The sequence below is a fragment of the Diospyros lotus genome, chromosome 12, assembly GCF_014633365.1.
Source record: "Diospyros lotus cultivar Yz01 chromosome 12, ASM1463336v1, whole genome shotgun sequence".
NCBI lineage: Eukaryota > Viridiplantae > Streptophyta > Magnoliopsida > Ericales > Ebenaceae > Diospyros > Diospyros lotus.
In genome coordinates, this window is record NC_068349.1 from 3,791,234 (window position 1) to 3,819,124 (window position 27,891).

Sequence of the window (27,891 nt, forward strand, 5' to 3'; positions counted from 1 at the left end):
TATTTTCATTTCACATCGTATCTGTCTCCTTCCCTTCCGTTTCCGTTTCTATGCAAGTTAGGAAACAAAGCAAGCTGTCTAGAATTGTAAAATACATAAACAGGGTAGCAGCAGTGGAGCAGGAAGCATGGCCATTTTGACATTCACCTAAATAATGTTGCCAAAAAATTCTTCTTTTCTTGGGTTTTTCAAAGAGATCACAAAATTTCTGAAAAGATACAAGGAAGGAAGAGAACATGGATGGATGTTACAAGCATAAGATCCCTAGTATACACAGGTGAAGCAATTTTAACATATATATCCTTCCTTCCATTCTGGGGGCAGAAGAAGTTCAAGGCTCTTGGCTGTGTACCCGGCTCTGAAGTTCCAGCATCTCTTGATGGTTTGGGTCGACCGAGAGCGCAGCCCGGCAGTCTCTCAACGCGCCAAGAACATCGCCGACGTGCTCGTGAAACGCTGCTCGCAAATGCAGGAGGTGCAGGTCGGCTTTGAATGCGATCGCCCTTGATAGCTCGGCTATTGCCTCCCTCTCCTTGTGATTGTCCATCAACACTGTTTGAAACCCAACCAACAAAATCCACTTGAATGTTGACGGCAAGAACACAGTTTTACTAACAAATGTGGTAAAAGAAAACGAAAGTGTCTGACCTGCAGCACGATATCTGTAAGGGTAGACGCGGAGAGGATCTAAACGAGTGACCATTTCTAGATCGGCCTTTGTGAGTTCACGCTCGCAGTATTCTGATCTCTTCTCGTAGGCAGATGCATTGTTCCGAGCTCTTTCAATCAGCTTAGTCATTTCCTCATATGCAGCAGTCTTATTGTTTCTGAGGAAATGGACGCGAGCAAGACCCTGGTGAGCTCGGGTATGCCTGATTTTAAGGGCATTGATGTAGCAATCAGCTGCTAAGTCTAGTTTCCCACAATCCACGTAAACACTTCCAAGATTGTTCAGAGCCTGCGAATACAGGGATTAGAAGAGGATTATTGCAAAATTTGGTGGTTGTGATGCATGCGTACTACATGGGCAAATTGAAGTGAAGATAGCATCAATAGTCAGCAGTCAAGTTCATAGTTGCCTGATTTCTAGACCACTCGGTACATGAAATGTGGTAACAGGAGGTGGTACACAGGGGTAGGCTTCTGCGGTTCGCCAAAGTGGAGTGTCTCCAAAAACTACTTTTAAAAACATTTTGGGTCTTGCCTTTTTTTTGGGGGGGGTGGGGGGTATTGACTCGTCTTTCTTATATTTTATTTCTAATTTGTCCTCCTTTATTTCCTAAATTTTAGGCTTATCCCCTTTTTTACATAAAAGAATCAATTTTTTTCCATTATAATAACTGAATATAGTAAGTTCTATATTTGAAGTTGTTCCACTAAATAATATTTACATTTTTTCCATTATAATTAAGTGTAACGCCTCACCAAAATATATAACTATGTGTTATATATTTACATTTTTCGCAGTTCTCCAATCTAGGAGAACCGGAACATGTACCATGGTGTTCCAAAATGCCAAAAAAGTGTGCGGGAACTGGATCATGGTTCTCAGGGGGGGGGGGGGGGGGGGGGGGGAACCTGGCAACTATGGTCTAGCTATTTGACTAGCAAGAGCTAACCATCCAAATAGTCATTTTATGATTAATAATCACATGCTAATCTCCACCCTTCTTTATATCATTGTCTATCATTGTTCAGCAATAAGTTTTAATTGTTGATTTTGGAATGGGGGTCATCATGAATATGCTGAAGCATATGATGCTTTGACGCAGTCATGCCACTAGAAGACAATTAAGAAATCCACAAACAATGTCTTGAAAAGAGAATGTGTGAGCATTGCAATGTAAAGAGGTGGACAACCACCATCTATAATACAAATCGGGGATAATACTAAATAAAACATGCCTTGGCATGTTACAAATAAATAGATGACCAGTATAGAGCCTCATACATCTAAACAGCCAACTTAGCAAGGTAGCCCATGCATCTTGAAGACATGGAAATTTAAATGGTGATATATAGAGACACTAATCCAGAAACTTCTAAAAAATAATGAGGGTGAAGCAATCGATAAAAAGTAATAATTGACACTTTCTTGAAGCCTCAAGAGATGTATGCAAGCTAATTAAGTGGCCAAATGACACAGGAACACGCATATAGAGGAATAACTATTTATGAGAGTTTCACATATTATGCCTACTCTGTCAACTTCTAAACACTCTTTGTTGGCTAACATATGTTTAAAGCTAAGGCTGAGCATGAAATTGCCTGAAGAGCTTTTCTCAAGCAGCCTAAGCTGTTAGGATCTATTAAGAAGGAAGTATCATATTGGTCAAGAACTTGAAGGTACAAGAACATCAATCTCAAGTCAAGTCTCAAATCACAAGAACTTCAAGATGAGAGCATGTATTACTTTAGGGAAAACTCAATGAGATGTATAATTGGTTTGCTCTATTACTTCGATCAAAAACATAACATCTCCAAACCGTTATGGGGAAAATAGATTTTCACTTTCTGATATTAATTATGGATGTAGATCTCTCTAGTTTTCATCTTCAATGAAGCATTATTCCCATGCTGAACTAATATAAGTTTTGCTTTCTGAAGCATCCACTACAAACTTTTGGTCCACTTGAAACATCCGACTTTTGACCCCAGAATCAGATTATCAACAAAAAGTCCATTTTGATGTTTCTGCATTTTATGCTCAGAAAAAGTCACATTTCTTTCTGGTCAAAACATGTTTACAGTTATGAATGCTAACGATCTAACCAGATATGCATCCCTTGATATATGTTATTAGTATAAGTAGTTTAGATCAATTTCTATAACTGCTGGAATGAATTTATTATATCTCATTTTGACATGCATCACTAGATAGTGAGTGAAGTTTTGCCAGTTCTTACATAAGTTTTTCAATTAGAGCATATGCACACTGACACAATGGTTGGAGTGTCACTCCTGTTGTTCATTAAGTAAAACTGCAGTATCCACATCAGGGTTTTCTATCTTCTTCAGTTCTTCTTTTGAACTTCTTTGTATAAAACACCATAATTCAAATTAATTACATAAAACAATTCAAAATAGTAACAATTCAGCTGCGCTGGAGTTTGGAAGTTTCAAAATAGATTTAGACTCCATGAATTAGAAGGATTTAATTTATTGGCATCTTTTACCTAATGCTCAAAGTGGCCATGCCATAACAGTTGTTATCTATTTTGCAGCCTAGATGAAAATATAAGGTGAGATAAAAACCACACCTGACCCTTTCGTAGCCGATCTGAAGGGCACTTTAAGGCATCTTGAAGAAGTGATATAACAGTAGAAGAGCAAGACTGATCTTGGCTGTCTGCCAACGCATAGGCTTTTAGAAAGAAGGCCTCAAAAGATCTCTTAAGACTAATAGATTCCTCTGCTTTCCTTAGCCCTTCCTTACAGTGACCAGTATCATACAAGATCCATCCCTCATAAACCAATCGCTCATGTTCACTTGAAGCATGCTGGCGAGCTAGCTGTAAACTCCGCATGGCAGCTTCTGGACAATTTAATCTGACCAAGAGTAACAATAAGATCAGTATTTACCATATACATTATTAGAACATCATTTTTCCTTGTGCTGGACAAATGTCACTAGTAAAAAATGTTCCAGTCAAATGTTGTTAATTGAAAACTCAAAGGAATATGAATGAAACAAAAAGAAACTAAATATTGGAGCAGACTACCTAAATAAAACACAGGAGTGCTCTTTATCAGATTTGAACATGTTAAGTAACTTCTACAAAAATCTATTGTTGCTGAAGAAAAGCAGAACCCAAAATTAGCTCAGCAGATTGTGAGATGGGATTAACTAAATCAACCTAAAATAGGGCTGTAATGCATGCTGCCTACTTATGATTACAACCTGCCAACTTTGCAGCAACTGCAGAGCTATGGATTTTGATACCCCAAAGTGACTGGAGGTAGCTAGTTTTCATATTGAAAAAAACAAATATTATGTTTTTGCAGTTTCAATTTCAGCATGCTTGAAGCGCAGAATTATATTACCAAATCGTGCAGATGTTAGATAAAGATGTGCCTATGTGCAGGAGAGAGGTTGCTACAATGGCATCACAGGTCTGAAAGAGGAAGCAATCCGTATGCATGCCAAATGCAAGTGTTATGGGGCAGGTGCTTGCCATCCAACCCAAAAGCTTAAGCTGTTTAAGATGCAAACTAATAACAATTCACAACAGTCCATAACATTGTCAACATGGAAAATCAAGCAGGAGATGAGCCTGTATATGTCTAAGAAAGAAGTAAATTGCTCATAAAAATATAGCTGTAGAACTTCAAAATGCCTCTTCTCATAAATAACTCCAAAACTGTTTACTGAGAGATTCATTGTAATTTCTCATGCACAATGACTCAACCTTCAATACTTTGTGTATTTGATAACCCAAGAATGATTCACATACTTCTCCCCAGGCCACCAAATCCACATAATGAAAATGTTGTGCATGATTGTGAAATTTCTGGTCCCCAAAAGAAATAAAAAAATTACATTGTTAGAGCTTCTAGAATTTTTCCAAATGCCCCAAAAGTCAACTGAGAAGAACATACCTAAGAAGAAGCAAAGACTGTCTGAAGTATAGAACTCCCTTTGCTGCCTCAGATTCAAGCATCTGATAAATTACAGATAAGGATCCAATATCATCAACTGAAGACCATTTATCATAGAGTTGCAGCCAGCAATCTGCTGCTGTCCAATTCTCAACATGCTCACTTACAAGTGTACGGAGTTGGGAAGCTGCAACCCTTCCCTCAAACATCCTATAGTCTGGGGAAAGCGTAAGAATTGCCTGTACATCACAAATGGCTGCTTCATAGTCCTCCAGTGCCAGATAGAAACAAAAGCGGAGTTCCAAGCATTCTAATGCTAGTTTGAACCCAAGAACCCGATTGACTTCGGCAAGAGCATCTTGAACATTTTGTCTCTTCATCAAGGTTGCAGCCCTATACATGTATGGATAGGTAAGTGTTGGGTCCAATTCAGTTGCTTTATTAAGGTCTTCCCACCTTATCTTTGATTCACCATATAGCGACCTCTCCTGATACATCCATCCAAGTGGAGCGACAGATGATGAAATGACAGAACTAAGTTTTTCATAAGACCAAAGCTTGTGGCCCTTGATGGAACCAAGCCTGGCCAAACCAACAACTGAATAGACATGGCCTGCATTTAATGCTGCCTCGAAAAGCTGTTCGGCTTCATCATATTCTTTCCTCAGTAGTCTTACACATCCCAATTGATGATATGCCACCAATCTCTGCTGATTAGTTTCAGCAGACTCTATCAATCTCTCCAAGAAAAGAACAGTTTCATCTGATCGAGGATCCAGGTTCATGGAAACTTCACTTAACAAAGAGTAGAGTGAAAAAGATGCTGGCCCAACCATGATTGATCTATGCTGTCTATTAACATCACATAGTAGTTGAACAACCAGATTATCATCAAGAGAGTCAGGTAGTTCTTGCAGAAACACTTGCAAACATGATGCAGCAAGGACGGGGGAATTCTCTTCAAGAGCATATTCCATTAGTTCCACTGCATCTTGTCTGGAGGAAACCAAGGAAGCAAGCGCTCTGTCACAAGTATCCTTCAGCTTCTCACAGCAAAATTTGTTTGCAAACACCAAGATTTCCAACAATAGCTGTGTGGGAACTTCTTTTAAACAGCCCGTCCTGCTGAACTCAGTGATAACCCGCATACCTGCTGGGGAAATGCTGTTATTAGACAAATCTATGTCCTCACACAGTGATTCTTTGAAACCTCCATTAAGCATGGCATTAAATGGCTCTGACAACCCTGCAATGTTCTGCCTATCACACTCTATTTTCTCATTGTGAATCCAGAAAGAGACAGTTCTAGCAAGCTGATTCCCTTTCATTGCAACAACTTCAATGGAGCTCATACTTAAATCAGCAGGGAATTCAGAGGCAATATCTATGGGGCCAAACTCCTTCGCACATTTACCACAAGATGAAAGCAGATCAGAGATTAGCTCTTCACCTTGCTTCTCATATTTTAACCATGCTGCAAAAATTATGTTCTCATGAATGGTGCTTGCCTTCATCCACGCTGACCCAAGACATCTCCGCATCAGCTTGACTTCCCCAAGGCCTTTAAAGACTTGATACTGCAACAAATAGAGATTTGACCTCGCACATGGAGGGCAGGACTCCAGTTCCTCATGAATTTGGGCTAAAACTTCTACATAATCAACAGGTTTAAAGAATGGAAGAACTGGTGGTTCAGGGACCTTAACAAAAGATTCTCTACAAACAAGGGGGAAAAAAAACAATTCAACCTGCTAATTTAATTGAAACGGGAGAAATTCAAAATACCTTGAAAGAATGCTGAAAACAAGGATAGGTTAGTAGCTTACATGGAAGCAGGAGGCTGAGATGAGGATTTGGCAAGCTTCCCTCTTTCAACTTGGAGCCATGACTGAGGATTGAAAGCATTAAGCTGAGCTTCTTTACAAGACTCCGAGGGGAAGAAAGTCCTCATGGGACATAAGAGATGGAACAAGTCCCAGATCTCCACAATAGCCAGATGGGTCTCGCTCTCAAACTCAAAAACTCAAACAGAATTGGGAGGAAAAAATACCCTTTTGTTCGGAAACAGTGCTCCTTTCTCTGAAACTATTCCAGGATCAAGCAAAATAAACCAACACTGAAAATCCCAGTATGGGGTTGCTGGAGATAAGGGAGAGGACAGAACAATGGCAGCTCCCTTTGACAAATAATTAGGATTTAAACAATCATTGGATCTAAGTCTACGATTCAATTATTTTCTTTGTATCATACAGGGTATGGAGTAAAACCAAATATGCTCCAGCTATTACCAAAATTATGAAAACCTATCACAATAAACAACAACAAAGGAAATCGTAAGAGGGCAGAGACCCACCAAAGATTAATAATCTGTACCAGAAACACGACCTGAACAACCTCCAAGTCCACCGAATCTCATGATAACATGCACCACAAAAACGAAACAAGAAGAGAGAGAGAGAGAGAGAGAGAGAGAGACCCGCGGTGCTTTTCCGAATTAATTACCCATATTGAGTTTAAACCAACAAAAATCAAAACCAAACCCACTAAAAACTGTTCTGGCCTGGCCTGGCTTTACAGAGCCCAGATCACAAGAAACAGGGAGGAAGGAGCAGCGAGCGTGGCGTGAGAGATCAAAGCGGAGGAATCCAAAGGAACAAAACTCAGGCTTTCACTTTCTCTCCCTCGTTTGGTAAAAGGGAAAGTGAATCCCTTTTTTCTATTTTCTGGGCCTTCTTTTCCGTTGGAGACCCCAGAGAGAGAGAGAGAGAGAGAGAGAGAGAGATTGCATCTACTACTGTTTGTGCTAGGTGGTGGGAGTGTGATCCAAACCAATAACTAAAACTAAAACTCAATACTATTATCACTATAACATTAATATATTATATTATATTAAGTGTTTAATTAATATAAATATAAGTATATGATAAGTGCTAAAATTTCTGTATGAATTATTATTGTTATCATTAGTTTAGGAAATGAATGGCATTTGAAATGTGTAGTAATTTGTGATTTGACGGGACTGCAACACGACACCGTTTCCTGATTTCCCTTTTGTTTCCCTTTTTTTTTTAAATCTTTTCCTTCAAAACATGCGAACGACATCGTATGGACGGAGACTGCTTCGTTGTCACCGTCAGGAAGGATGAAGAGCTCCATTGAATTTATTACCCCTTTCCATTGAATTATTATGGCGAGAACATAGAAAGCATATGAAGAAAATTACGCGATGCGATGCGATGCGATGAGAGTGAGGCCTTGCTGAATGCCGCTTTCCAATTCCATGTACTGCTGCTCACACCCCCCACCCATCTGCCAGTGAGCTCCCAGTCCCACCGGCCACCACCACCCACTAAACGCCGACGTTCTCGCATTCCCGCATCATCTTCCCCTCCACCAAACTAATATATAATATATTAATATGAAATCACATTTCTGTTGGAGATTTTACATTTTTTGGGTGCTTCAATCTGTTGCGGGAAAAAAGACGGTTTCATTGAATATTGGAGGATCAAACACCTTAAAAAGAAAAATAAAAGAAAATGTTGATTATTATTTTAAGATTAATAACTAAAAAATATTAAATAACATATTTATTATATCTCAATTTTAACTTTAAATATTTTTTGCTCGGGATATGCTAAAATAGATAAATTTATTATAACAAAACCCATTAATAGAAAAGTTTTTGAGTCTAATAAAAATAAAGATAAAATACCAAATGAAAGATAGCCCAAACAATTAAGTATTTTTGTAAAATTTATTCATTCATTTTAGGTTAAATTCCAAAGATTAGCTTTAAGATTTGGGAATTGCATGAACCACTCTTGATGTTGTAAAAATAGCAAAAATCTCTCCCCCCCCCCCCCCCCAATGTTAAATAAAGAAATAAAATGACCATTTCAATATAAATTCATTAATTTTAGAAAAATAAAAAAAAATAATGAACCCAGTGAGCTCCAAATTAGCAATCAATGACCAGATAAGTTCATTGCCCAAATACATCTCAAATCTCATATCTAAATCTAAATTTAAAAATGAGCGAGAGAAAGAAAAATCCTTAAGTAACCATCGCTGTGGAGATTACTCATGCCAGTGTGAAATAGATGCAAAGGGATCAAACCCTAGTAGGAAGAAGAAAAGGCATTATCTATAGATGTAATCAGTTTGATTGCGACAAAAAAGAGAGAAAAGGGGGGAGGGAAGAGCGAGTTAGTCGCAACGACAGAGGCTTTGATGGAGGCCAAAGAAGGGTGGAGAAAGAAAGGTGAAACTTTTTCATTATGAGGATATTTTAATCATTCTTAAATATTTAACTAAAATTAATTAACTATAACAAATTATAACATAATATTAAGCCTTAAATATACTCATTATATATATATATATATATTTTTTAACTTTAAAAGTAATTTTTTCAAACTCGACAAATGGTGTTTGGAAATTTACCCTACATATGATTATATAAGTGTCATTGTAAGGAACCAATGGTTAAAAAGATTGCGTAGCATGTGAGTTCCCAGCGGGCCTGGGCATTGTCCAAATGCCGTTGACCGAGCAGGTTGAAAATGAAATGCTGGACAGGCAGGCAGGCCGACCTTGCTGCTTAGCAATGGAGAAGTGCAGGCTATTTGTCACTAAATAATAAATGCTACCATAATAGGTTTCACCCCACCCCACCCAACAAAGAAACAGCAGCAGCAACCGAGTATGACGTTCAAAATCAAATGCGATGTGATGGATGCAAATGCCAACACAAGTTTATCTTATCTATTCTCTCATGGAACTGTCCCCAATAAAAGAAGAATTGGTTATGAATTTGGCTAGTGATGGAAGAACAAAGAAGAGAGAGAATAAAAAAAAAAAAAAATTAAGACAGCTGTCTCATGCACCACTTACAATAACAATGGTTGATATCATGATTTGGGTGCAAGAGACTAAGGTATTGGTTTTTTATTTTGATTTTTGACTTATAAGCATAAAATAATTAAAATTTATTAATTCTAATATATTCAAATTGGGAACAGGTACCCATCCTCAACCGTATTTTTATGTTGTCCCCACAAAAGGGCCAAACCAACCCCACAAGGGGCGGGTATCCATAAGGGGAGATCCTTATTGCCATCTCTACCAAGATGAAGTGAAACCAGGCTTCTTATCATATATTATCACACATCTGGTACATATATATATATGTAAGACCACGTTCATGCAGACACTCGAAAGACTTGAGACTATGGTCCAGATGAGAGAAACAAGCCGCCGGGCATTTCGTTAATGGCTTGGGTAAAAGAGGGTTCCACACATCTAGAGCACTGGCGTATTTACGCTTTTGGCCAGTTGGTGGATTTGTTTGAAAGAGACAAGCTTAAAGGCCAATTCTTGCTGGGTCCCGTGCTATTTTCGCTGTGAAGTGAAACATGACAGCCCACGCCAAGAGGCACGTGTAATGTAAGACTTCAAAAATGGGTAAACTCAAAAAAAGTCAAAACTCAATTGCTCGCGTTCCTTCCACCTGATCCGGCTCCATCTGGATGCTAAATTTCTAAGGGATCACTCACTAAAGGTCTCTGGTCAAATGGGTATCCGGTTGATCAGGGCACAGAATTACTGGGTCAATCCAAGAGTTCTGTTTTCTCCAAACAAGGGCACCCAACAGTTGGATTTCCAATGAATTACAAGCTCCAGTCCAGAACACTTTTCAAGCTTCTGATATCCACCAAGCACTAACAGAAATATATCAAAATCATGTGTTTCTTTGAGGTGAGAGAACAAAAATGACGCGGATGGAGATTGTGGTAGGCTTGACAATTTGCAGAGGAATTAAATAGAGATGGGACTTCTCGACATTTAACTCAAACCGCAACAATAAAGAAATAGTAGGTCTTACATTCCAAATTACGATATTATAAGGACACTTACATTTTTTACCCGTCCTTTGTACCGGGCCATCTTTGATTATATGGAGCTCCACACGGTGCTTAGATAGCATGAGCATACGACACTGACATGGTCCACCGAGACAAGAAGCCCCAAATTCAATCTTGCAAATCTGAAAAGTAGATGACCGTTAGAAAGGTTTTATCGCTATTTTAAAGTTGTACTTTCTGGAAAACAAAATACAGAAACATTCCTTCATTTTTGAGGGGGGAGAGAGAGAGAGAGATGCGCAACAGGCTCCACCATTACCACAGGGGTTTAACCTGCCTTTTTTTTTTTTGGCTGGAAGGGGTATTGCTATCTTAAGTAGCACTTTCAAGCATCCAAGAAACTAAAAACCAATGGGATTTAAGAGTTATAGAAGACGATGCAGGTTAAGCAAGGAGACATGGCTATTTGGGTAACTACCGGGCAAAATCAATAGAATGATATTTTCTCATTAAATGACTAAATGGGCTGTCAGCCTAATTACATATCCACAAGCCATCAAAGTTCAGCAGCCAGCCAATAATTAAATATTCCTGTCATGTAAACATACCACCGACCACAAGTATGGAACCAAAAGTCAAAAGAAACAGCTCATGCCATAAATCTCAAACAAATTCTGCAAAGCTTGTATTGCAACAGCAAGCCGTGCACTATTTATGTAGATGCAAAACAGCCTATTGACACAAATTGATGGTTTTGGCCCAGCTAAGAACCTGAAAAAATTGAAAATCTTCCTTTTCTTCCATTCCAGTTTTCTTCAATCAAAATTGAATAATATTTTATTTTCCCCTTATTGGTTTTCTTCCAGTTATGTTTCTTTAACTTTTTATTGAAAAAAAAAAATATCTAAGCAACTTAAATAAGCCAGTAGACAATCTAATTCTAAATTAAGCGTTGAATTAATTGATAGGACAATGTAGGCACCTTCCCTTGGACAGCTACTATGGAATACATACCACTTTCTAAACTTAATGTTCTTATATTGTAATAGCATTCTCCTTGAAACCAAAGACAGGCTTCTGAAAGCAACATTAAAGACCAATCAAATAAAGCAAAACGTTAATATAATAACAACTATCACATGTGCCCTCCAAGCCCCCAAAATGAAAATCTTTCAAGGTCATAACTTAACCAGAGAGAGCTTGAAATCATCAAGCATTTTTTTTATTTCCAAATCCTTTTAACTACTGCAAAATGACATTGCTTATATATACCTCAAGAAACTTGACATCAATGACACCAAACCTTACTCACAATAAGTAAAATTTATGGATTCTAATTTGCTAATCATCTCTAGAGATGACATATAAAGCCATTATATATCATATTATACCTAAACATTCTCCACCAAGACTTCTTAAATCTTCCCGCATCTCTTACACGACAAATTTCTCCATTCTATTTGCTCTCCTCACAGGTGTGCCAACATAGATGAGATGAGGTCACAGTCATGGCTTAAAACTCTGGTATGGGGGGTTTCGTATTGTCAGATTATCAAAATCATGCATTAAAGATCCAATATGTGTGTGGCATACATAGGTTGCTCACATTCTTTGCTCCAGATCCTCTCTTTTTGTGAAATAATCAAGTTAAGCATCCTTCAAAGAGAAGCATCCATCATTGACAAACCTTTCCCTGGCCACCTCCCATTGAAAGACTTGAGGCCCCAGAGAGAGAGGAGAACTAAGACCCTACCAAGTTGTTGGAGTCATTTAAGTGACTGAAGACGTTGCAAATATTGAAGATGTAGGAGTAATTAGGGATGGTGAGTAAATATCAAAACAAGAGGAGCATAGATGGTGATTATTGAGGTGCGCAGTTAGAGAACTCTTGCAGTGGAGCCCAGGAGTGCTGCGAGTGCACAAAGTTGGTCTAATAGAAAAGAGACACTGTACCGTGCAAGTTCATGAAGATAACCTAGCAATAGAGATAATTATGAAGATGTGTTGGATTAAGGGAGAGCTCATAGAGCTACTCATCTGTGCATGGCCTGTGAATGGAAAAAGATATTGAGTCTTTGGGCCATTCCTAACATGCATGCAGGAGCAACATCTAGGAATCATTAAGGGTGCTCCTAGCATGCACATAGGAACAGGGCATGTATGAGCTACTGGGAGTACTACTAGCAAGCATGCAAGAGCAATATGTAAGAACAATAAAGTCTGAGTAAAGATCAAAATAGAGCTCTCGGTGGAGAAGTCCTATGGTCAAGTAAAAGGATGCCACAACTGCACAAACTTGGTGCAATCAATAAGAGAACATATACTGTTACCATTGAATAATCCATGAGGATGAGCTTGTAATTAGAGCTAATTATGGAAATATGTTCGATGCGTGGAGGCAAATGGTGCTTGATACACAAAATAAGCATCAATAATAAGTAAGAAGTTCACAGAATATCATGAATCTTTGAAAATTTTAGAGCCCTTTATTAGCAAAAGTAGAGAAAGGGAGGGAGAATTTTCTAGCCCTTCTGTTCTGAAGAATCCCAAATATATTAGTTCAGATATATCACTTGACATACTGTCAGCCAGTCACAATGTCTTATTTGCTTAAATATATGATACAGTCAGGCAGAATAGTCTTTTTCTTCATACTTGAGAAAAAAAAAAAAAAATCTATGAAGTTATTGCATCATTAGAAGGATATTTCTGTTTTTTAAGACAATTGAGCATGCAGTTTATAGGCATGGATGAATCCACTACTACTGTATAGAAAACACAGAAAATGCACTGACCCCTGCATTGCACACTCATACCCACTTTTTCTCCATTTCTTTTGTCTTCAGTCTCATTTTTGGGGCTGGTCTTCTCCAAAGTTTTTTCTTCTGGCATCATCATGCAATTTTTACAGTCTTGTTCATGCAAGCATCAAATGAAGTTTCCCAAATCGATGATAAAACTTGCATCGCAAGTCTTTTAATAAATTGTTTCAGCTTCTTACCTTTTTTTTTTCTTTCTTTTCTTTTATTTTTTTAATTTTGAGGGGTTTAGTTGTTATCATAAAGTGTAGAGTTAGTCTTTTTTTTACATTAAATATAGAGTAGAGGTAGCTTATATGGTAATTTCTTGTTAATTGAACTTTGCAAGTGGTGAATGTGACAATAACCCAATAGTAAGAAGAATACACTTTGATTTAGTCCTATGTCCGCTTCATGCAAATAGCAAAAGTAACAAAATCATTACCTTTGTCATTTGGACCAGCTGCAAGATTGGCATTCTTCACTATGTTATTCTCCATTGAGCTGGACCTGGCAGGGGTGTTGGGTGGTCTGATTTGAGGTGAGGAGCCTGCGTCACCCCTGTTTGAATGCTCATTCTGGATTGGACCCAATTGATGGTTTAAGTAAATGTCCAAGCTAGTAGATGAAGGAACTGCAACCTTTCTCTTGCTCTTGAACCTTCACCTAACAGGAATGTGAGGACCAAAAAGAAGAAAGAAAAAGAAATGGATTTTTGTAGATCTAGTTGTCAGAGAAAGCAGTTAGCCACTTAAGGTACCTGTCTTTCCGTTTTTCAAGGTATCTTTGCACTGAGGCTTTTCTGTTTCCTGGTCCTTCAGCTGCTAAGGGAAATGATGAGGATAGAATGAACATCCAAGTTTAGAGTAGGATCACTTTGAAAAACCCTCACAATCAGGGTCAAGTTGCCAATTCAAAATCTAATAGAAATACTGGGTGCACCTCACACTTTCTAGTTTTGACAGAAATAAAATAATTGACCAATTATCCAATCAGTTTTTACCAAATACGTCCGCATCATGATAAAAGATGTCATAGCAACCTCTTCTCCACCTTCCTCATAGCTGGCAGCAACCACCACAATGCACGAGTTTGCCACCCTCTTCTCTCTTTGTATTTTCTCTCTCTTTCATTTTACTTGAATTTCTTTTCTTTCCTCCTTTCACTCATCAGAAAACAGCCACATTCCCCACTCCCCACCTCTATTCTCTTTTCTCTTTCATCTATATTCTCTCCCCAAGTAGTACCAGACTACCCACAACCATCAGCCAATTCTTGAGCACATGCGGAACCCAAGTGTCTTACAGTCCAATGCCCAATGGAAATCATATTCAGATCGTTATCAAATTCAGTAATTCAGTATGAACAGCATGATCACAAAAAGACCATTGCAGGGCACTACCAAGCACAAGTCTTTTAAAGTCCTCATTGTCTTGACTGGAATACTAAAGGGGGTAAGAGCAGTGGGTTAGGTGGTGACTAGGTTGGGGTGGCTGTAGTCTAGCTACAGAAGGAGAGAAGAGAGTTTGCATTTGGTTTGTGGCAGACTTGCGAGAGAGAGAGAGAGAGAGAGAGCGAGAGAGAGAGAGAGAGAGAGAGGGCGGGGAGCACCTGGCAGACCATGAAAGGGTGGCTGAAAATGGCTGTGACGATAATGGCCTTGGTCGGGGTGACAAAATCCCAACTGGAGAGAGAGAGAGAGAGAGATGAATTTTAGGGAATATATTGGGCATGAGTACTAAGCCTATCATTTTGATCAAATTGTGTGTCTAAATCAGATGGACTGAACAAAAATGAACTGTATTTTGTACATAATTTGAAATCATAATGTCAGTATTGGTGTTAGTTATAATGTTTAAAAAATATTAAGTATTTGCATTTCTGGATAACTGATGTGCACACCATATGAGGATTTTCTTCTCAATTTGAAAAACAACATGTATCAAGGTAGACATTCAAACTTGACCCCAATTCCTATGGTTTAACTGTTCCAAAAGAAAAACAAGGGGCTGAAAAGGGATTGGGACCAAAGTGTAATTTACACAAAAGCTTAATGTGGTGCTTACTTTTTAATATATACATCACTAAGAGAAAGACATTCTAACATCCCAAAACACTTAAAGCTTTTACTAAGTGCTGTCTATTGTGCCAGAAGTTTGTACATGAACGTAACTAAATAAACATGAATAGCTCCAGTTTTATGTTGTCAGCTTAATCCATGTTCTTATATCTCCTTTTATCAAAGAATACATTCAAAAACTTTTGCTTCGTCAACAAAAAATAAAGACATCAAAAACCAAGAGAAATGAAGATTTAGTGCCATATAACTTGATAGCTTGGTTCCAGCTTTACTGATAATGTACCAACACAATAAAAAAAAAAACATTTCTGGCATGGATTTTTTGCACCCCAGGTGACACTCATGCAAGTGCTAGCACCAACAAGCATTAATTATGGCAGTTCAGTAACATTCAACTCCAGGAAGTTGGGCTGGAAATTATAGATGCAGATGTTAGATAAGTGGTTGACCCAATTAAAGGTTTATGAAGATAACACAGAAGCCAGGTAAGACATGCAGCCAAACTGTTAGAGGAGACATGATGACCAATGACAGGAGAAGAAAACAAAAATCCAGGAGAGAGCAATTTAGCTAAAATGTAACTTTTCAGCCAGCCATGGACATATCATGTTGAATTTGGCAAACTATGTGTGCAAAGGCAGGTAACCAAAGGCATTCTTAGACTAAGAAAATGGGGGTGTAACCACACCAAATATAATGCAAAATAAATAAATAAATAAAGAAGCCTAGACTTTTTGACTCACAAAACAGAATTCAACCTTAACCCAATATGGTAAATGCAAGTTCAGTATATCACATCACAATCAAGTTACTATCGTTAAGACATAAGCTTAAAATCCAACAACAGAAGTAGCTGGTTGGCTGATAAATTTCCCTAAGTAGGCATAGCAGGTACATGCTATCAAACAATGCCATGAACAGAACAAATAATTTTGGGAGGGCACATAATCAGAGCCACTAGGCCATTGTTACAGGACTACAACCCAAAATAAAAACTGGCATATTGATCATTGCTCTAAGGAGTCAAAAATAGCAACATGTCATTCCCGTGTACATAAAACTGAATTAAGCAATTGTAAACTAGTAGAGGTATTCACCAGGATTATCTTCACGAAATGCACCACTTTCCTCCCTGAGCAGGCGGCAGTTGTCAATTGTGTTCACTGTAAAGCCAAAACTAGACTTCAATTAATATCCTGAATGCAGCACAATTATGAACCACAAAGTTAAACAGTTAAGTGATATTCAGGGATGCCACCAGCATTGAGAAGTCAAACCAAGTGATTTATGAAAATCGAACAATTAGCAGTTTGTGTCAGCAAGTTCTTTGACATCCAAGTACCAAGAATGCCTATCACAACAAGCTGCTTATGTGGAGTTCATCCAATCTTTAAGTAAATTCCACCTATAAGTTCTCAATAGTTCATAAATAATACCCAGGGATGGATACTTGATCCCAATTACCTGCTTGTGATGTTGACAAGATTGTAACAGGGGACTCTGGGCTGACTTTGACATTTGCAGCCTGTAAATGGCATGGCAAAGGTTGTCTTGCTGTAGTTTCATCAAGTGGGCCTTCCATAGGCAACTGGAATGGGCTTGCAGCAAGCTGCAATAGTGCTCGTGCCTATACATGCTGGTCATGTAAGAGGCCTAGAATATCACCAGAGTTATCTCAGGGAAAGTACACAAAAGGAGTTTCAATACCTTCTCAGCTGGCACATCATCATAAACATTCACTTCACCACAATAGAATATTGTCATTTGCCCTACTGTGTTGTTTGTTGCACCTGCAGTTCTGCATTCATTTCTGAAAAAGTTTAGGTTCACACCAAATAAGAAGAACAAAGACCTCAGTGACAAAAAAGAGGACCTGGGTCAACCTGAAGGTCCTGCTGTATATTACTTATCAAAATTTTGGGAACCATCACAACAAAATCCCAAAATACAAAATTTAGAAAACCATGACAGCCAAAATCTTTTAGAGGAGCTACAGACTCAGCAAAGATGCAATTCACAACATGAACAATGGCCTATTTGAGTTTTCAAAACAAGTGTAAGAAAAACGATATGTCAGCACATAATCAACTCGTATACCTTCTTTGAAGAGATTGAGTAATTTTTGCATTCTCAAATTGCATATATCCATTGATGTATCTATAATATTTCACAATCAGTTATTCATTATATCCTCTCAAACCTTCTAAATCAAAGGTATAACTCTGACAAAGGTGTCCCAGAAGAATCACATTTTTTCTTCTAGAGACTCCAGAGGTCACTTTTTATCAGTCATTTCAAGCATATCCAAGCTATCTGGATGTGATAGATTTTTTCCTAATCTCTTCTGCATCCTAAGCCTCCTATATATAATACATCTGTACAAACTGGTAGAGACAGCCAACCAGAGCAACTGGAAAATTGATATTGGTTAATTAGAAGCAAGATTACTTTTTGTGAATCCTCCCTCTAAGCAGGGGTGGTCTGACCTAGGGCAGAGAGGGGTCAACTGCCCCCACCAGGGGAAACATATGCCTATGGTAGTCAAAGATATGATACTGTAACTGGAAATCTATCCATCCAATAAAAGTTTTATTATACGAATAAAAGTTTTATTATACGAATAAAAGTTTACCAACGTGACAGAATCTTTATATAGATATAACATTTTATTAGTAGCAATGCCAAGAACTAATAAATTTTATTAGATAGAAATATTTTATTAATAGAAAATAAAATTTCCATTATATGATTCTGTATAACAATTTAAAGCCCAAAAGACTGTTCTTGAACTTCTTGTTGAGGCTGAACTCAAAACAGTGCCTCTCACCAAAGTGATTGGCCTAGGGCTCGATCCAGAAAAACCTCCACTTGAGTTGGATGTTGCCAAACTGGTCAACGATTTCCTCACCTTTCTCAAGGCTAATGCTGAGATGGCTTGTCCTGGAAGTTTTACCCACTTTGAAGCCCTTGGTGTTATGGCAATCTTGTTGCAAAGGTAGATCTCAGCAGCAATGTACACCCGGTTGTGTTTGATTCTGCAGTGCTCATCCATTACAGTAACAAGTTGGTTCGACAGTGGAGTGAAAAGGTAGCAGAGCGCTAATTATGTTATTGTTGTTGCATGCTGTTGTTAATAAGAAATATCAAACAAATATGTCATATGCTAGGTTCTACAAAGGTGCCCCCATATATGAGGCTCCCCGCTTTCTGATGGTCAGTGGAGGATCATTTTTTGTGCGCGTCCTTGTCCTTTGAAAAGAAGTTGTTTTCACAACTTGAACCCGTGAACTTCCAATCACAAATGAACAGTCTTACCATTGTTACCAAGATTCACCCTCATCTCATATTCTAGGTTCAAAGTATAAACAAAATGCATTATAATATTAACAAACATAGAAGAGTGCAAATTGTTAATAAATTCTATAGTATGATAAGGAACAAACATGACAACACTCAAAAAGTGTTTTATGGATGCATAACTAATAAAAAAGAGCAATCTGGTGCATAACATTCCAGGAAGCAAACAGAGGTGATATGATATAATGCATCACTGTGACTGGCCATAATACATAATATCATTATCATCATCATCATCATCATCATCTATAAGAAGCTAAGGCAAGCAATTCCATTTCCATATCCAAACTCTGTATTTTTTACACTTTGATAAGGCATGAAAACGTACGTGCCTTGATACACAAAACTAGCGATTGAAACTGTTAAAAAAGTGGCCTCCAAGATATAGCAGCAAATAGATCAAAACTGCACCAAGTATTTGAATTTTCGAGCTGAACTCTCTTAGCTCAGCTGCGATGGAGCTAGAAAGTATGGGTTTCATTGTGTTTAAGCTTAGCCCTATGGCTACTCAAAACTTGATTCCACTAATGTACAATCATTTAAACTTCAAAGGTCAATACTCAAAACAACCACTTGATACCTGATTGAAATTTTGAGTTTAATTTTATTTACAGAAATACAGGTTTAATTTTAGATAACCCCAAACACAAAAATAAGAAATCAACGTTACATTTATGCAGATTATGTTAACATCATGCAATAGCAAATACTGCAAGATTAGTACTTGGAATCTGATAACTTAAAATTTTTCCAAGACTAGTAATGCCATGCTGGCATGTTTTAAATGTCCTAGCTTCACAACGTCAAATGAACATGAGATTCAACGGGAGTCACAACCTTGCCATATTATTCTTTGTTGTTTACTAAATGAGATTTCTTAACCGTTTAAGATGCTGAACTCAATTATTTTCAGGCTGCTTGAGACCAAAAACCTAATCTCGTTTCCTAAATGAACGTTTACAAACTAAGCCCCCTCCAGATACTTGTAAAGGCTTGCCATGGGTTTCTATTTTGGCTTTATATCTCCATAGGAAGAACCCAACGACCAAGTCAACAATGTCAAGCGCTTACCATTGTCCACTTGAAACATCCCTCAAGAAGTAAAGCAAGAGTAAATTAACAATGCCGGGTGTTTTCTGAAATGCACGATACATGTATTCAAGAATTACCTAGGAGACACCGAGTCATTGCTGGCTCCCAGCGGATGACCCGGGAACTCGCCGCAAAGATCGGACTTCTCGGGGTCTTTGCGCCGGTACGGAACCGATTCTTGGGCGGGAACACAAATTGGGGTATCGCCACATGTTGCTTTGGAGACCTATATTATATATTACGTCCTAATTTGTCAATAAACATACGTAACATAGGTGGATCAGCGAATTAAAATAATATTAGAAAAAAGATAAACACGCCTTGACCTTTTCTTTTTCAGTAATTAATTAAAACATTAAAGAAAGAGAAAAAAGCGAGGAGGAGAGGAGAGAATGTGTATGCGTATCGTCAGTATATGTGTCCGAGAGTGAGGGATTCAAACGCACGCGATGTGGATTCTCGAGAGGCGGAATGTAGAGCTTCTTCCAAGCTCCGGCGTCCGAGTCCGACGAAGTCTCCAGAAGCTTCTTCAGCGAGATGACCTGCTGGATCGCCTGCGATTTGTTCCACGACGGCCGCCGCATCCCTGTACGGACCCTCCGATTAGCTCTTCCACACTCCGGCGACTCATTCGCCTATTCTTGCTCTCTTAGTCCACAAATACAGAAACAAATACGCGCGCGCGCGCGCACACACACACACAGAAACAGACCTTTTTGTTTGAGGTATCGGCGGCAATCTTCGCGAGTGAGTTGAGAAATGTCTTCTTCAGTGAGAAGGTGGAGCGGTTTGTCGAGCGGAGAGCGGGAAACAGCTTCTTCCGGCGGCATGGCGCCAGATTCCGGCGAGCAATCCACCGGACGTGGTGGTTCGTCGTTTAGGCCTCGGGGGGGTTCAGTTGAGGGAAGAGTGATTGATCATCCTCTTCCCGTAAATAAGCGCAAACGACCGGGGCTTTTGCATAGACGGGAGTGGGTGAGAGAGAGTAAAAGAGGGTTGGGGGATTGGGGCGTCGCCGCTTTGTTTCAATGTCTTTTCATGGGTCGGGGCTGCAACCCCGGGACGCCACGTACTTGCTTGGTGGCATATTACGATCCCGTCCCACAACTTCGGCCAAATTACGGTCCTCTCACCTTGCCTTGTGCAGTTTCCATCAGTAGCATTTTGCCCATTCTTTTTTCGGGGTTGAGAATGATTCGATTTGGTTTTGATTTTTATTAAAATTAAAATTAAATTAAATTTAAATTATTAAAATTAAAATTAAATTATTATATATTAGTTTTAAAAATTAAAATTATAATTAAATTATTCGATTTCGATTTTAATTATATTTTTTTTAGTTTAATTTATACCAACAAATAAATATAAACTCTTATAAATAGCATTTATAAAAAAAACTGATAACTCTATAATAAATAAAGACAAATTCTAATAAAATTATCATCTTCATGCATAAAATTATAAATTAACTTCAAACTTTTTAGATATAATTATTTAATTGAAAAAGATAAAATAATTTAAGATTAAGTTTTATTTGTTAATTATTTTATAAATGTTAAATATTTTATATATTTGTAATGCATTAGTTAAAATATTTGTAAAAAAAGATGCAGTAGTCAATATATATTATGTATATATATAATATATTAAATAAATATATATATTATATATATGTATATTAGGTTCGATTTGATTTGGTTACCCATACATTCGATTCGGTTTCAGTTCGGATTTTGGTTTGAATTTAGTGAAAATCATAATCAAGCCATACGGCCCATACCCATTAAAACAGTGTTTAATTTTTCCTCAAACGTGGGATAAAGAAAAAAGATTAAATATGAAAAATATTTTAAATATTTCTTAGTGTATTAATTAAATTTATTTATTTTTAAAAAAATTATATAATTTTTTATTTAACTTTTTACAAATAAACTCATCTGACTCTTATCTCTAGATAAATTTATATGATATTTTATAAATAAATTTAAATTATCGATATGGTAAGATAATTAATATCATTTAATACATTTTTAAAATTTAAATTTCTAGCTCTTTCAATATATATATATATTATATTTGATACAAATTTTTTTCACTGATTTTTTAAATTATTTTATTTTATATTTTATTATCTATTATAAAAATATGTTTTGACATTCTTAATTCTACTAATAATTATTTCCATTTTTTGAGTCTTTTATAATCTATTTTTAAATATGGATTAAGAAAATAAAATACTATTTTTAATTTTAATTTTTTGACAATTCACATTAATCATAAAATTGTTATTGATATTAATATATAATTTTAAATGAATTTGGTAATAAAGATATTTTAGTAAAAAAAATTATTTCGGTATTTATCATGTATATTTAGTAGATATATGAAAAAGAAATACAATTCTCAATAAATTCTAAAAATTAAACAAACAGTGTCATAAAAATATTGTAATGTTTCCAATTTTATCTTGATTTTTATATATTTTGGTTCAAAAAATATTATATTTTTATCTTTATATTCTCTTATCTTACATATTTTAACAAACATTATCCGTAAATTACACGATCACTAATCATATATAAATCTTTATTATATGCTTATTAGAGAGTACTGTATTTATAATTTTTGAAAAGTAATTAATGGTTTAAAAAGTAGTATTATTAACATTATTAATATAATAAATGCACAATATCTTAAAATAATACCTCTCTATTACACCTTAATCAATATTTAATATTTTTTAATAATATGTCTGTAAATTCCGATCCATTCAATTCCAACCGACCGAACAGCCCGTATCTGGTAGGGAGTCAAACGTTTTTCAACGATCTAGCCATGTTGCCCCTCTGCGTCTTCTATGCCAGCCCTAACCTCATTCTCTCTCCTCATTTATTAATCTCTCTCTCTCTCTCTCTCATTCGTCCCAGGCGGACCACCGCCTTATCCCGTCGTCCACCGCCAACAACTCTTCTTCCTCCTCTTCTTCTTCTTCTTCTTCTTCTTCGTCTTGCTACCATTCAATGCCGTGGCGAGCACCGTCATAATCTCCTCCTCCTCCTCCCCCCCTGTCTTCTTCTTCGTCTTACTGCCATTCACTGTCTGTCGCTAGCATCGCATCGCCACCCCTCTACCACGACAGCCGCCCCTTCGTCTCCTTCCTCCAAATCTATGTTTCCAGTGTTTCAAACGGCGATTTCCACTGCCACCCTTCTTCTTCAAACAGGGAATGATTGTAACCCTGGGTAATATTGTAGTCAACTGTTTTATGTTCATATCAGAGGTTATCCCACAAGCATTTATGACGACGTAAGCAAACATGGGATGGAGGGCGAGTGGGGCCGACAAGGCAAACTGGTTGGTGCGCCCTCATTCGCAGTCCCCAACCCAGGGCTCCATTTCCATCATCATCATCCGACCATTTCATATCCTGATCATGATCTGGTCATCATCATCATCATTCATGGCTTTCCACAGTTGAGTTGAGCAATTGATGATTTTTTAGTGGGGCGGCCCCCACGCATCGGCCAGACCGCACGTGGGAGAGAGAACGACGTCGCAGCTTCCCCTCTTCCTTTTATCGCCTACGCTCGTATCCATCTGCCGTTCCTGCAACTGCGATTATTCTGTTCATTGATTATATATAGAGTAAATTTTACATTGTCATTTCTTGATTTGATTAAATCACATGAATGATTAATTATTATCCTAACATTACCCTTATAATGATTTAATAAAATTAGCTGAAAACATTTGAGTGTGTATGTATTGCGTGACATATTTTATGTGATCGAAAATAAAAAAGAAAATCTTATTGAATTCAAGGATGAAATAATGCTTGTTGAGCACAATGTGTTTTGTATACATAATGCAAAGGGTAGAGCTTGTCTTTCTCTATTATATATCATTATTATTGATGTTGTAGATCACTTTTTCTATTGTCTAATATAATATTAACTAAAAATATATTTATGTCTCCTAATTTCTCTCATTTAATTATTTGTGTTCCTAAATTTAAGACGGATCTATTGTACCCCTTACATTTTAATTTAAGATTATCACTTCCCTTAAATTTTAAAATTTGCGTAATATACATATATGTGTTTGGATAAAATTTTATATTAATACAATATATATAATTATTTATTAAAATTTTATATTAATATAATATATATTAAATATAAAAGTGATTGTTATATATATATTATATATAACGATGGGGATGGAGGAGGCGTCGAATGATAAAGGCGTGGGCAGCACATAATGGCGATAAAGAAATTTTGTGCGACAAAGAAGATGATCGGTTTTGTTCATTCTGGCCCAATGGGGTTGGCAAAGTTGGTTGCTGCGATGGCGGAGTGTTGCGATCCAGTGGGGGTAGCAGACACCTACAAGCACTCCGACGCTCAAATCAGTGAGAATTCAAAATAACAAAGTATAAGTAAGGTTTGGAAAAAACATACATTGACCTGTGATTAGGCTGGTTTATATAAAGGAGTGAGGAGACCCACTTGCGTGTATCTTTTCCTTTGTGATGGCAGAGGGATGGGATTGAGGCTTCCAACACTAGCGAGACTTCCTGGTGAAGGTATGGTGCTAACGAGACCTGTAGTAAATGTCAATGGGACTAGTAATAGGCGTGAAAGTGTCAGAGTATGACACTGATGATGATGGTCGTTGTAGGCTAAAGTTGAGCCAAGATTAAGCCGTGGCCCCAGCAGTCTTTGGGCCTTTTGAATTGGGCTAAGCCTGACATGGCTAGTACGGTCCACAGTCTCCTAGGTCAGATGTTCGAGAGACGAGTATCCGAGCTAGAAGAAAAGAAGCTAGGTGATGTTGTTACTTAGCTGAGATACATAGCCGAGATGATGTAGAAGTGTGGCCGAGATAGTGTTCGGGCATGGCCGAGATGTATGATCGAGGTGGGGTTGCAGTTCAAATAACGTGGGGCGTCTGGTGTGCTTGAACTCGGCCCGGATCCGACGATAAAGGTGGCCTTTTTGTCTTGTTGCATGTTTAAAAATATTGACTCGAGATCGGGTAAGTACCTTGTTTCTGGTGTCGAGTTTGTCCTTGTATATATATATATAACGGGAATAAGGGCCCGATGAGGCATGCTAAAAGAGAAAGACTAGAATGGACTCAAGGTCCATCCATGCCTGTTTGATATAAGGCATGGCTTGAATGAGACCGAGGTGACCATAAGTTTAGCCATGATATTTGATACAAGGCATGGCTTGAATGAGACTAAGGTGATCGTGTTAGTTTGACCCTCGTCCCTGTTTGATCTAGGGGATGGTAGACGACACAGGGGGAGAGATCAGGATGGTCCCGAGGTCTGTCGCCAAGGTAGACTTGAGTGCTTGGGGGCGAACTAACCATGCCGAACTGACCCCATCCCTATCTGATCTAGGAAACGGTAGATGACACAATGAGAGAGAGACAAAGATGGCCCCGAGGTCAGTCTGTCAGGTGCTTGGGGGCGAACTGATTGTACTGAACTAATCCCCTTCCCTATCTGATCCAGGGGACAGTAGACGGCACGACAAGAGAGAGACTGGATGGCCTTGAGGTCTGCTCGTCGGGGTAGACTAGGGCCCTTGTGGGCGGACTGACCGTGCTGAACTGACCCTCATCCTTGTTAATCCAGGGGACGGTAGAAGGCATGGCGAGAGAGAGACCAAGATGGCCCCGAGGTCCACCCGCCAGGGTAAACCCTGACACTTAGGGACGGACTGCCCGTGCTGAAATAACCCCCGTCCCTGTTTGATCCAGGGGACTGTAGACACCATGGCGAGAAAGAGACCGAGATGGCCCCAAAGTCTGCTTATCGGGGTAGATCCGGGCACTTGGGGCCAGATTGACCATGCTAAATTGACTCCTGTCCTTGTATGATCAAGGGGACGGTAGACGACACAACTAGAGAGAGACTAGGATGGCCTCGAGGTTTTTCTGTCGAGATAGACCCAGGAGCTTAAGGGCGAACTGATCATGTTAAACTGACCCCCGTCCCTTTCTAATTTAGGGGACGGTAGATGGCACAATGAGAAAAAGAGAAACCCAGAGAAATTAAGAGCACCCGGTCTTCAAGATAAAGATAATCATAGTTAAACAACTTCCAATTTTATTTTGACGATGTGTAATTGCATAATACATAGGCAAAGACCTCATGTGAAAATACCGAATGATATAAGAGAATAAGACAAAACTTGGGCTTGGGCCCGTATTGTCATAACAAACGAATAAATTAATGGATGAAATTGATTTATAACAAGGGAAACTAAAATGGCAACCTAGTTGTAGTATCTTTGTAAGCTAGCTGCATTCCACGATCTAGACAGGAGTTGCCCTGAGAGCTCGACAAGGTGGTAGGTTCCCTTACCGAGGTTATGGGTGATACGGTAGGGGCCTTCCTTGTTAGCGTCGAACTTCTCTTCTTCGGCTCCGGGCTATCGCCTTACTATTCCTTTATTCTCTAGTTAGGTAGTTGTTCCTAGTGACCGAAACCTCCTCTATAGTGATGTAACATGTCGCTTGCTTCTTGAGGACGTTTAGGTTGGTAGGAGGCTTTCGAGCTAGCGAGTCTGCGAATGACCCCAGTTTAAGCCCGACCACGATAGCATGTAGAAAGGCTATCGGATTGAGGTTCTTGGCCTCCTAGTTGAACCAATTCATGAACGCTCGGAGTGGCTTACCTTTGCCTTGCTTCAAGTTAATTAGGTTGGTTTAGATTTTCTGATAAGCTCAGCTGGTGGAGAAGTGGGTGAGGAAATGGGTGGCAAGTTCGGAGAAGTCATGAATAGAGTTTGGCTCCAAGGAGAAGAACCACAGCATGGCCGATTTCTTAAGTGTGATAGGAAATGCTCGGCGCATGATCATATTAGTGCCCCCACTTAACAACATCGTAACGTTAAACATAGTCAGGTGTTCCTGGGGGTCAGAGGTGTCGTCATATGGTTCCAAAGTGTTGGGAAGGCAGAAGCCATCTGTCAAAGGTACAAACATAATGAACTCTGAGAAATGGTGGCCTAGAACACATAGGGATGTGAAAGGTGGAGGAATGAGAGTATAGGTAACCTGGTATTGTTGGTGGTGGCTACCTTCTGTGTCGTCATCGACTTGCTTGCTGCGTTGGTCACGCTGCCAATTTTCGGTTAACTTAGTAACCTAATTTTGGAGTTGTTGGACAATTCGGATGAGGACCTCCATGGTGGTTGAATTTTCTAGTTGGCGGTTGTTGGCATCTGGTTCTTGGTTAGGGATGCTTCTAGTTCGCACCATGGGAAGGTGGTGGGATTGGTTTGAAAGACTCTTGTGAGAAATGGGGTAGGTAAGTTTGTCAGCCCCGTGGTGGGCGCCAAATGTTCCTTTCAGCCCAACGTGGTTGGCAAAGTTGGTTGCTACAACGATAGAGTGTCACAATTTGGCGGATGTAGTTAGCACTTGCAAGCATTTCGATGCTTAAGTCAGTGAGGATTCAAAGTAACAGAGTGTAGGTAAGACTTGAAAAAAATATATATTAGCCTATGATCAGGCTAATTTATATAAAGGAATTGGAAAATTCACTTGGATGTATTTTTTCCTCAGTCATGGTAAAGGGATGGATTGAGGCTTTCGATGCCAACAAAACTTTTTAGTGAAGATATGGTGGTAACGGGACCTATAGTAATGCTGATGGGACTGATAGTAGACGTGGGAGTGTCAAGAATACAACAGTGATGATGATGGTCGCTGCAAACTGAAGTTAGGTCGATATCAAGTCATAGATCGAGCATTCTTTGGGCCTTCTGAATTGGGCAAGCCTAACTTGGCCAGTACAGTCCAGGTTTCATCCTTCGATGAAACCCGATTTCGGAAAGCATCCACCAAATCTCGCCGGAATTGGATGAATATTTATAAATATACATATATATACATATCTCTGTTATAGTACAGTGTCGTGTGTATATATATATATATATGTTTGTAAGCGATCTTTATATATATAAAATCAGTCATATGAAACCCGATTTCATCCTGATCTCCTTCGTATCTTTCTCAATATTACTTACTTTGCAATCAGTATATATATAAAATAAATCATATGAAACCCGATTTCATC

The 27,891-nt window shown here is 38.3% G+C and overlaps 3 protein-coding genes across 6 annotated transcripts in view; all 3 read right to left on the reverse strand.

Moving 5' to 3' along the window:
- Window positions 1-27,891, reverse strand: part of LOC127786488 (autophagy-related protein 9) — a gene marked incomplete in the record, with an annotated part of 1,007,132 nt that overhangs the window by 775,881 nt on the left and 203,360 nt on the right.
- Window positions 115-7,426, reverse strand: LOC127786487 (ETO1-like protein 1). The gene is made up of 5 exons (XM_052313915.1): window positions 6,426-7,426; window positions 4,600-6,315; window positions 3,261-3,549; window positions 649-958; window positions 115-552 (listed from the first exon to the last, which is right to left on the reverse strand). The coding sequence occupies exons 1-5, from the start codon at window positions 6,548-6,550 to the stop codon at window positions 332-334; spliced, it is 2,661 nt and encodes an 886-aa protein (XP_052169875.1). The 5' UTR covers window positions 6,551-7,426; the 3' UTR covers window positions 115-331.
- On the reverse strand, window positions 10,260-20,819 carry LOC127786546 (protein TIFY 4B-like). Of its 4 annotated transcripts, none has more exons than XM_052314015.1 (9): window positions 20,506-20,818; window positions 20,240-20,379; window positions 19,871-20,019; window positions 17,052-17,154; window positions 16,809-16,971; window positions 16,442-16,507; window positions 14,025-14,085; window positions 13,710-13,924; window positions 10,260-10,648 (listed from the first exon to the last, which is right to left on the reverse strand). In XM_052314015.1, the coding sequence occupies exons 1-9, from the start codon at window positions 20,621-20,623 to the stop codon at window positions 10,635-10,637; spliced, it is 1,029 nt and encodes a 342-aa protein (XP_052169975.1). In that variant the 5' UTR covers window positions 20,624-20,818; the 3' UTR covers window positions 10,260-10,634. The 4 variants fall into 4 exon arrangements, with proteins under 4 accessions (XP_052169975.1, XP_052169974.1, XP_052169977.1 ...); XM_052314014.1 differs by having other exon boundaries at window positions 14,025-14,088; XM_052314017.1 differs by lacking the exon at window positions 10,260-10,648 and having other exon boundaries at window positions 13,785-13,930; window positions 20,506-20,819.

What these genes read in the sequence shown, in the direction of transcription:
- LOC127786546 (XM_052314014.1), bottom strand. Translation starts at nt 20,623, where the DNA reads ATGCCGCCGGAAGAAGCTGTTTCCCGCTCTCCGCTCGACAAACCGCTC. An exon ending in CTCTCGAGAATCCACATCGC is followed by an intron (nt 20,020 to 20,239) that starts GTGCGTTTGAAT and finishes TATATAATATAG; the next exon opens with GTCTCCAAAGCAACATGTGG. An exon ending in ATGATGTGCCAGCTGAGAAG is followed by an intron (nt 16,972 to 17,051) that starts GTATTGAAACTC and finishes CAGCATGTATAG; the next exon opens with GCACGAGCACTATTGCAGCT.
- LOC127786487 (XM_052313915.1), bottom strand. Translation starts at nt 6,550, where the DNA reads ATGAGGACTTTCTTCCCCTCGGAGTCTTGTAAAGAAGCTCAGCTTAAT. An exon ending in TCTCAGCCTCCTGCTTCCAT is followed by an intron (nt 6,316 to 6,425) that starts GTAAGCTACTAA and finishes CCTTGTTTGTAG; the next exon opens with AGAATCTTTTGTTAAGGTCC. An exon ending in CAGTCTTTGCTTCTTCTTAG is followed by an intron (nt 3,550 to 4,599) that starts GTATGTTCTTCT and finishes ACTCTTGGTCAG; the next exon opens with ATTAAATTGTCCAGAAGCTG.